Below are 10,086 nucleotides of genomic sequence, written 5' to 3'. Positions count from 1 at the left end.
TTTTTTTTTTTTTCTGTTTCCTTATTGAAGGACATTTACGGCATTTTCTACGTATGGGAGAACAGTACTAGAAATAATTCCACATGAGTGAATGGAACTTACTGGGTCAAAGGTGTGGGCATTTTCCAATTTAATATACCTTCACAAATTTACCTGAGAGACCATCATTTCACAATGTCTCAGATCCCTTGAGCTGACCGAGCTGACCTCCCTCACCAGAGCTCACCAGCCTGTCCCCCATCACTGCTCGGTCTCTCATTCTCACATGGCCCAACTGTCATCTCTGTCCCCTCCAGCCCTTTCTATTGACCTTTCTGAATTCAGTCTGTGGTTGACAAAACCTCCATCTCTTAAACGTTCTTGCTAGGTGGTCCCGACACCTGCACTCCTCTTACCCTGAACTTCCCGGGCTGCTGCACGAGGCCTGGGCCCGGCCACTGCCTGGTTTCTCCTTCCAAACCCACCACAGGGTGCCCATGCTTGCCTGGGATGGGGAAGAGGCCCACCGCTCACTTCGTGACCCTTCCCCTGGGGCTGCACGTGGGGCGAGGCCCTCCCTTCTGCCCACTGGCACTTCCAGGCCATGCTCCTTCCATGCTGCTGGAAACCCCGGGGAGGGGGGGGTGCACCCTTCTCACTGGCTGGCCCGCCTCCAAGCCCTGGGGCTGTCCTGCACTCATGGCCTCCATCACGGGCTCCCGTCACCGTCCCTGATTGCTGGACAACCACCAGGTCTGGCCCCTGCGCTCTGGCCCCACTTCCCCATCTGTCCTCACCCAGAACATCACTGCCAACAGCTGTGCCCTCCAAGCCCACCTCCTAAACCTTCACGTTACATGACCCCCCCTCCAGCCTAGGACCACGGTCGCCATCACAACCAATGTCTCCCTTGGCACCACACCTACAGCCAGCCCTCATCTGTCCCCACTCCCTGTGCCCTCGATCCCACCCTCTCCTGGGATATTAGGGCCTTGCTGTGGGACGATTCCCGGTCACCTGCCACTGAAATGCAGCTCTGCTCCCGCGACCTCTGAGTCATCCTCTCCCACTGTTCGTCTGTTCTTGAAAGCAGGTCTGCCCTCTCCGTACCTGTTTCCTCTCCTCCCATTCTCTTAAAGCTAAGGCAGAACTCACTTATCCAAAGGCTTGTTGCTAGTCTTCTTGTTGACTTCTAGTTCTGTTAACATTAAACTCATCAGTACTTTGTCGTACATTTTATCCAAGATGGTTCTAGTTTTTTTTTTTTTGAGACGGAGTCTTGCTCTGTCACCCAGGCTGGAGTGCAGTGGCGTGATCTCGGCTCACTGCAAGCTCTGCCTCCTGAGTTCAAGTGATTCTCCTGCCTCAGCCTCCCAAGTAGCTGGGGCTACAGGCACCCACCACCATGCCCAGATAATTTTTGTATTTTTAGTAGAGATGGGGTTTTGCCATGTTGGCGAGGCTGGTCTCAAACTCCTGAACTCAGGTGATCCACCCACTTCGGCCTCGGAAAGTGCTGGGATTACAGGCGTGAGCCACTGCGCCTGGCCAAACATTTTAAAATATACATTCAATACTGTTAATTATATTCACGTTGTTGTGCAACCAATCTCTGAAACTTTTTTATCTTGCAAAACTGAAAGTTAAACAACTCCCCATATTTCCCTCCCCTTGGCCCTTGATAACCACCATTCTACTTTCTATCTCTGTGAATTTGACTACTCTAGATACCTCATTCAAGTGGAATCATGTAGTGTTTGTCTTTTTGTCACTGGCTATTTTCACTCAGCATAATGTTCTCAAGATTCATGCATGTGGTAGTATGGGTCAGAATTTCCTTCCTTTTTAAGGCTAAATAATATTCCATTGTATGGGTAGATCACGTATTTAAAAATCTACTCATCTGTCAATGGATCCTTGGGCTGCTTCCACCTCTTGGCTATTGTGAATAGCGCTACTATGAACATGAATGTGCTCTTCTCATCACTACTTTGCATTCTTTGGGGTATTTGCCTACAAGTGGAATTGCTGGATTGCATAGTAATTGTGTTTAATTTTTTGAGAAACTGCCATACTGTTTTACATAGCAGTTGGACCATTTTACATTCCTTCCAACAGTGCACAAGTGTTCCAGTTTCCCCCCATCCTTGCCAACACTTGCTATGTTCTGTGTGTTTTGTTTTTTAAGACAGGGTCTGGCGCTGTTGCCCAGGGTGGAGTGCAGTGGCTCGATCTTGGCTCACTGCAATTTCCACCTCCTGGGCTCAAGCGATTCTCCCACCTCAGCCTCCTGAGTAGCTGGGATTAAAGGTACACACCACAATGTCCGGCTAATTTTTGTATTTTTTGGAGAGATGGGCGTCTCGTTATGTTACCTAGGCTAGTCTTGAACTCCTGGGCTCTAGTGATCCTCCCACCTTGGCCTCCCAAAGTGCTGGGATTATAGGTGTAAATCACAATGCCCAGACCTGTTTTTTGATAGTAGCCAGTCTAATGGGTATGGGGTATTTGTTTTTTAAGCCCATATTTTAAAATAATGGGAAATTTCAGAAAACAGTTTAGTTTCCACTTTGAAAAATTTTGAGGAGGTGCCTCCGACACCCAGGCACCACTGCTGAACTGAGGTACCCTACCCCATTCCTCCCTGGATGTCCAGACCACTCCCAGCCTCCAGAGAGGGACATGGAAACTTTCAGGAGGTGCTTCTTCTAACATTATTTGGAGAACTGGGAAGCTCTGAAAACAATCAGTAAGAGCTGGGTAGTCACTGCCCCTCTTCATGTGCCGTCTGTGTCTTCCAGTTGGCCAGAATGTTCTACCTGGTCTGGAAGCCCTCCTCACCACCCTCTACACCCATTTTTAACTGTGGAATTGGGAGGGCTTTGCAACATGCCAACTTGGCCTGGCTGAATCATATTTTCTAGAACTCCTTGACTAGTATGTTTTCCATTAGGGTGGGCCAGGAGGCAGATTCTCACCAGATTTGGAAGGAAGCAACCATTTGGATTACTGATCTGCTGACTCACCTGATTGGCATGAAGCAGCACCTGGACCTGCAGTTGTTGTGCTTTTCCTAGACTCTCCTTCAGTTTTTTCTGACTCCTGGGGCAGGTGTGTGCACGTCTAGCTCTGTGACTAAGGGTCCCAGCTTCTACCTTCATCAGTGAGGTCAGAGGCAACAGGAATAGACACAGGTTTCAGTCTGTCGTCATGGGTTCTCCCTGTGCTAGTGGGGTTTCAGTATGTTCATGTGCTTATGGTCTTCCCCTCCTGACCACCTGCCTGTGGACTTCAAGCTCCATCAGTCTTGGAGATACAGCCTTACAGAAACTGCTCAATCAGCCCCTACAATTGTGCGAGCCAGTTCCCTGGTTTTCCTTCTCTGTTGAGTTGACATGGGAACCTGAAGCCCTGCTGATTTATCTGGCCTCATGCCCTGTCACATCTCCCCCGCTGCTTTTACCACTACACCTTTCACCATTCCCCAAAACCAGCAGCCTGTGCTACTGTGGGGTTTCCAGTCTGGAATGTCCCTAATAGGAGCTTGCTGGTTTATCTATCCTTCTCCTGCAAGTGACTGCGTCCCATCACTGCCTCTGCTCCCACTCACCCCTAGCCTGGCACAGTCCAAGAGAAGGGGCCCCATCCAGGAGGTGTTGAATGAATGACTGTGGACTAAACCCTTGGCATATGAGACGTTTTATTCTCCCATACCTCTGCAAGTATCACCGCCCCCAGCTTGCAAGTGTAAGTAGCCCTAACAGCAGTTGCTGTGGGAAAAACCAGGACCTTTGCCTATTCATAACTGGTGGAGCTGCTGGAAGAGCTAATATGCCCTGGGCCACATCACTCAAGATGTGATGACTGGGACAGTGAGATAGCAGCACCCCTTGTGCTAGGAGCTCAGACCCTCCCCAACAGGCCCTGTGCTCAGCTCCAAGCCCTGCCCTGGCAGAGAGACAGCTTTAGACCGGGTTGGTCTAGGGACATTGACTGAAGATCCCCTTCTACCAGTCACTAAGGCTGCACACCCTGGGATGGGGCCTTTGCAGTGTCTGCAGGGCTGTCCTGGGGCCAGGGAGAAGGCAGACTGGGGGACCCAGAAGGCAGAGGTGAGATGTTGAGGAGGCTCACAGGGAGGAGGCAACATCGCAAGCAGAGTAGCCCTGGCGACAGGTAGAATGCTAACCCCAGGGGGATTCAAAGGATTGGGGGTGCAGAGGCTAGAGGTCTTGGCCAGAGATAGTGTGATCAGATTCTGCCTAGTTAGCAGATGAGTGATTTTAAAGTCTTTCTTAGCACCATTTATATATGAGGAAACAGACTTGGGGAGAACAATCTTGCCCCAGACCCAAAGATCATAGTGGAGATAGGTCCACTATGGGAGCCTCTAGCAAGGGCCTGCTCCCACCTGCCCTCCAATACTAATCCGCACTGGGCTGCAGAGGAGAGCTCAAGCCTGGGCTGTTTTGCACACAAGTCCTTTACCTCCTTGCTGTACCAGGGTCACCTCCTCTAGAAAGCCTTCTTCCTTAGCCTCACAGTGTCAAGTGCCTTCAATGTTCAACTGGAATTGAGGCGTCTTGAAGCCAAGTCCAGGAGACACAGTAAATAAATGGTGGATCCTGGACTCCCCAGCCCACTGTAGGAGCTAAGCATCAGGGCAGAAAAATACAGGCTTTGGGGCTACATAGAGCAGGTTTGAATCTTGACCTGGCTGTGTGGCCTCCCAGAGTCTCAGCAACTGCATCAGTAAATTTGGCTCTTGAGCACCCTTTTTCAAGATTGGGGTTGTTTTGAGGTTGAGATCAGGCCTGTGAGTCCTCAGAGTACCAGACACAGTGAGTACTCAGGTGTGGTTGGTTGTGGTCATGTGGCATCAACTTAGGACACCTCTCAGGGATGTGGGATCTCTGTGAACCCCACAGTAGCACAGGTCCCATAAAGTCAGAAAGCCGCCCAGCTGAAGGGGCCAACTGAGCAAGCTGGGAAAAAGGGAGGGGAGGGGCCTGTGGGCAGAGAATGGGACACTAGAAGGGTGGTTCAGAGGAAGAGCAATTTGAAAGGACGACAAGGTCCAGGATGGGCTTGTGGGGAGGGTTAGGTGAGTCATTCCTTTGAGAGAGAGACCAGGATGCAAGCAACAGAAACCCCAGTCAAACTAATGTATGCAAAAAGCAATGTATAGGCTGACAGGAGTCAGGGCTATCCAAGCTTTAGGCATGGCTTGATCCAGAAGCTCCATTAATGTCATTAAGCATCTGTCCATTTCCTGGCTCCAATTTTCTCTATCTTGGCTCCTTATTCAGGGGAGCTCTCCCTATATGTTGACAAAGATAGTTACTAGCAACTCTGGCCCACATCCCTAACATTTAGTGATCCCAGGGAAAGAGCACCTGTTTCTCAGCAGTTCCAGGGAAAGTCCCAGGATTGACTTGCATTGAACCCACTGGATCAAGAACCCACTTCTGACCTAATCACTGTGGCCAAGTGAAAAACTGAGCACTTACTGGCCAGGTCTTCAGTCATATGACCACCCTGGGGCTGGGTCCCCAAGGGAAGCTCACAATATTATCAGCAAAGTGGATGGCTTGTCTCACTGAGGGCTGGTCTACTGGGTGCTTAAGTGCTCCGAGAGGGTGCAAGCCTCAGGGTGGGGAAGACAGCAAGCTGGGGCCCATGCCAAGGAATGAAGAGATGGTGACAGGAGGCAGGGGTGGGAGGCAGCACCAGAGGAAGCGGCCACTAGTGGAGGCAGGTGGTGTGAACAGCAAAGGGTAGATTTTGGTGAGAAATACAGAAAGGCAGTGAGGAATAAGGACAGCCCAAAGCGCACTTTGGGGCACTGGATTTAGCTGGTCAGCAGCACCATCTCTTTAGCATCCTGGGTGTGCCAAGGCCTCTTCTGGACCCTTGCTGCTGGTGGCCTATTGGCTGGCCCTGCAAGGAGTATGGGGCAGGCCTGGGCTGGCACTTGGACATGATAGGATGTCCTCAAAGGACAGATCGTCAGCAAGGTGGAGGACTTGGTTAGGGAGGGAGGTTCAGGGAGGGATGAAACTCTGTTCATGGAGCACTTAACAGGCAGGCAGGCAGGAACAGTGTCCACAGAGGACAGATGTCTGAGGCCTTGGTGGCCTTGGTGCCCATGGCCCCCTGCTGCAGCCCTTCGCAGCCCTCTGAATCCCAGAACCACCTGGGAAGCTGGTCAGAAGGCTGATTCCCAGGCCCAGCCCCAGAGATTCAGATTTGGACAACCGGGACATGAGCTGGCAGCAGGGGTGGAGCTGCCAGCCTAGATACCTGCCTCCTAGGTGTCCACAGGAGCCCCAGACCCCCAGACCCCAGCCATCTGTGTCCTGATGATGGTACCTCTGCCCTCATCATTCACTGTCTCCACACTAGCCAGGGAGCTTGGGCAGGGCAGGCACCTGGACTGGTTTTGCCTACTGCTGTGTCCTCAGGGCTTGGCCCAGGACAGGGCAGATAGAACTCTCACTGGCACCTGGCTCTGCAGCTCAGTGAAGCAGGAAGCAGCAGGGAGGAGGCCCCAGTGGGTTATGAAGATTTGCAGAGGGAATGGAGTGGCAACTCACCCAGGCGCCAGAGAGGTCTGCCAGGCCCAGATCAAGGGAAGCAGCAGGCCTGCGCTCCTCTCCAGCAATGCTCCCTCCCCTCCAGTCTATGGCCAGGAGGTCCTGCCCCCACCTGTAGTTTCTGCTGTCTTTTACACAGGGAGTAAAACATAGGGGGTAAAATGAGCTCTCCTGCATTCTCACCTAACCCCAGCCCAGGGTCACTCACACTGGTATGAGTATATACCCAGTCTTTTAGAACCTTCCCCATTTCCCACTGCCCTTGGGGGCCTGTTTTGCAGTCGTCCATTTTTAGGGACATCTGTCAGAATAAACCTTGGCCTACTGCCCAACTGGCCAGACAACTATCCCATATGCTGGACACCAGAGTGCCCCAGGGCTGGGGATCCTTCTGCTTCTACTAATTTTCCCAGCAATCCTTTGGGTCCCGTTTGCACTCCACCTTAACCAGTAGGCTCAGGGAGAGCTAATACCCTTCTGAGACCACACTTGGAGTTGTGGTCGGCAACTCCACTCTCTGGCCACCACACCTCGTCCTGGTCACAATCTCTAACTCGCGCTGGAATCAGAATGACTAGGCTTACAGGCCAGTCTGGTGTTACTTTGTAAGACCTACCTCTCTGGAGACCACGTTGAGGTCCCTGGCAAGGGCCCTGACCATTAACCCTGAAAACCCATTAATCCCCCCACCCACCACGGCAATGGCCGATGGACACCCCCTGTGCGGGCAGATACACCCATCCCTCCTAAGGGACCGAACCTGTCTATCTCCCTGCCCCAGGTACTTTTAAGTTCGTCCCAGGCCAGCAATTCCCACCTCTTGCTGAAGGCCCCTGGCTCCATCCAGGATTACACTGGCCAACAGATCTGGGGTATAAGGACCCCGAAGGGCCCGCCCTCCAACCTTGCCTGCCGAAGGCGCCCACCTCTATTCCACTCAGATTAAACGAGAGAGGTTGAAAGGTTTAAACGCTTTATTGTGCCCAAAAATAGGCCCATGGAATGAAGGGAAGCGCCGCGCAGCCCTGAGCCCGAAGCGATTGTTTGTCGCGCACCCAAAGGCAGGGAGGGTGGGGAGCCGGGAAGGGATGCGCGGCCTCCGCGTCCCCGCCCGGTGGGCAGGCGCGGCCTCGGCCACCAGCGCCTAAGGGCCAGTAACCATGACGACGACCGTTGCCAAGGCCGAGAGCCAATAGAGGCGTCGCCAGGGCTGTTTCAAAAACCTAAAGCAAACAACGAAAAACGCTACATCGTTGGGGGAGGGGAAAGACAGAGAGGACCCGGGGCCCCTCCCTGAGGCTCAGACCAGGCCCCGCGGCCCCGGCCAGGGTGAGCCGTACAAAATCTACGTCACTTGGGGTAGGAAAACAAAAACACTGAAAAGCCCACGCCGGCCGCTCTGATCAGCCGGCACGCTCACTTGCGGCCCTTCGGCACTTTGGGAACGCTGGGCTTGGCCGCCTTCTTCACCTTCTTGCCCCCGGCGGCCGCCGTCTTCTTGGCCTTGCTGCCTTTGTCCTTCTTGGCGGCAGCGCCCTTCTTGTGCGAGCGCTGTTCCGGCTTCTGGCCCCTGGCGGGCTTCTTGTCCGCGCGCCGGGAGCCGGCCGCGCCTGGAGCCGCCTTCTTCGCTTTGTGCGCGGTGGGCGCCGGGGCGGTGGCGGCCGCCGGGGCTCCGCGCCGCTCCCCGCCGCCCTCCAGCTTCTTGCGGTTGAGCTTGAAGGAACCGTTAGCGCCGGTGCCCTTCACCTGTAGAAGCGTGTCGTTCTGCACCAGCGCCTTGATCGAGTACTTGAGGTAGGTGCGCCCGTTCTGCTGATCGAACCACGGAACCTTCTTGGCCTCGGTGTAGATCTTGGCTAGCGACGAGCCGTTGCGTTCGCCCAGCCTGCGGATGGTCTCCACCACCAGCTGGCTGTACTTGCCCGGCTGATTCTTCTTCTTGCTGTTCTTCCTCTTCTTAGATGGGGACAACGCCGCCGAGCCGCCAGCCTTGGTCACCTTCTTGGCCATCCCCTCGGCTGTCGTCACCGGCAGGGCCTCCTCGAGCTCCACAGACATGGTAGCAAGCGGGTTGGTGGCGGGCGGCGCGCGGAAGCCGGGGGGCCGCGCCGGGAAGAGGAAGGCGAGGGGCCGAGGGGGTGCAGGGGGGCTGGGGGCGCGCGGCGGCTCCAGGCGGGAGCGGCCGCGGCCGGGCCTGGGGCCGGGCGGCAGGGCTGGGGTGGGGGCCGGGCCGGGCCGGAGCGAGGGTTGGGGGACCCGGAGCCGGGGACGGGCTAGGGGACCGAGTTGGGGTCAGAGACCGAGTCCGAGCCGGCGGTTGGAGCTGGGGACGCAGACCTAGGCCGAGTTGGAGCGAAGAGAAATCCCGCCGAACGCGAGACACCGCCGCAGCTTCCACTGACGCCTCTGGAGCTCGCTGGGCGTGCGCGCTGCGCTCTGGCGGGAGGGCGCTTCTCTCGGCTTTTTATATCTTCATGGCGGACCACGTTGAGAACAACAACAGCCTGGTCCCGGGCCAGCGCCAACTTGTGCTTCTTGGAGCCCCTTCTCCGGCCGCTGGCTTCTCAGATCGCGCCTCTCCAGCGCCGCGGCGCCCGCAGTGGGGCGCCCCGGACGGGGCCTGAGCTCCTGGCGCAGTGGAGAGGCGGCTTTCGTCCTGGAAGGGCTCAGCAAAGGCGAACGGAGAGGTGCACCCTAGGCTGCGGGAGCGCGAGAGGAGGGGGGCACTTCGTTTGGAGGCCAATAGCGCGGGCCCCAGGGGAGGCCCCACGGCCGGGAGCTTGGCGGCTGGCAGCCCAGAGAAGGCCACGGGCACCCGCGCCCTGGTCCGGCCCCGGGGGCTCCAGGCCTGCCCGCAAGAGGAGCTTTAATTTGTCCAAACTAACACAGGGCGCGCCCTCACGTGGTCGGCTGGGGCAACGTTAACTGCGCTAGGACATCCTCGGGGGTTTTCCGCCCCCTCCAAAGCGGATGGCGGATGGGAGGCACTCTCCAACTGCACCCTGGGGTCTGGTTGTGCCTCTGGGGGCCTAGGCACAACCCGGGAAATGGAGGACGACAGCAGGGCCTCTCTGGGGACTCTGCCTCGCCTCTCTCCCCACCCCGTTGCGGCTGATGTTCCCATGGTCTCATTTTGTGATCCACAAGTAGCTGCCGCCGGTCCTCCCAAAGCCAAATGGGGACTCCAGGGTGGGACAGGGTGGGCGGGGGGTGAAGCTTTGACCCCCAGAGGAGTTCCTGTGAGAGGATGGGGAAGAGATTCGCTCTTAGTTCCTGGGCGCACCCCTCCCCCTCTCCCGTGCACAGGGAAATGATGGCGGCAACACAGCAAAGGAGACCATGTCCTGGAGAGGGTCCCGGGTCCGGGGCCCCACCCTCCCCGGGAGGCTTGTGCAAGCCTGGCAGCTCGATCTCTGCTGATTTCCGTATTGGGGGTGCAGAGGAGGCACAGGACAGTTTTTGTCGAAGCCAGTGCAGCCTCCACTTGGGGAAGCTGAGACCAGAGTAAGAT

General features: G+C 55.6%; 1 protein-coding gene across 2 annotated transcripts; it reads right to left on the bottom strand.

Moving 5' to 3' along the window:
* Nucleotides 1-2,552: 2,552 nt before the first annotated feature.
* LOC105517932 (histone H1x) lies at nucleotides 2,553-9,778 on the bottom strand. 2 transcript variants are annotated; one of them, XR_001002747.1, is made up of 2 exons: nucleotides 7,856-9,778; nucleotides 2,553-2,571 (listed from the first exon to the last, which is right to left on the bottom strand). XR_001002747.1 is itself a non-coding variant. In XM_011950698.1 (2 exons), the coding sequence occupies exon 1, from the start codon at nucleotides 8,631-8,633 to the stop codon at nucleotides 7,992-7,994; it is 642 nt and encodes a 213-aa protein (XP_011806088.1). In that variant the 5' UTR covers nucleotides 8,634-9,778; the 3' UTR covers nucleotides 7,833-7,898; nucleotides 7,983-7,991. The 2 variants fall into 2 exon arrangements, 1 of the variants encoding a protein (XP_011806088.1); XM_011950698.1 differs by lacking the exon at nucleotides 2,553-2,571 and having other exon boundaries at nucleotides 7,833-7,898; nucleotides 7,983-9,778.
* Nucleotides 9,779-10,086: the final 308 nt, after the last annotated feature.

Source organism: Colobus angolensis, unplaced genomic scaffold, assembly GCF_000951035.1.
Source record: "Colobus angolensis palliatus isolate OR3802 unplaced genomic scaffold, Cang.pa_1.0 Scaffold31, whole genome shotgun sequence".
Taxonomy (NCBI): Eukaryota; Metazoa; Chordata; class Mammalia; order Primates; family Cercopithecidae; genus Colobus; species Colobus angolensis.
This window is presented reverse-complemented; position numbering and strand designations above follow the sequence as displayed.

What these genes read in the sequence shown, in the direction of transcription:
- LOC105517932 (XM_011950698.1), bottom strand. Translation starts at nt 8,633, where the DNA reads ATGTCTGTGGAGCTCGAGGAGGCCCTGCCGGTGACGACAGCCGAGGGG.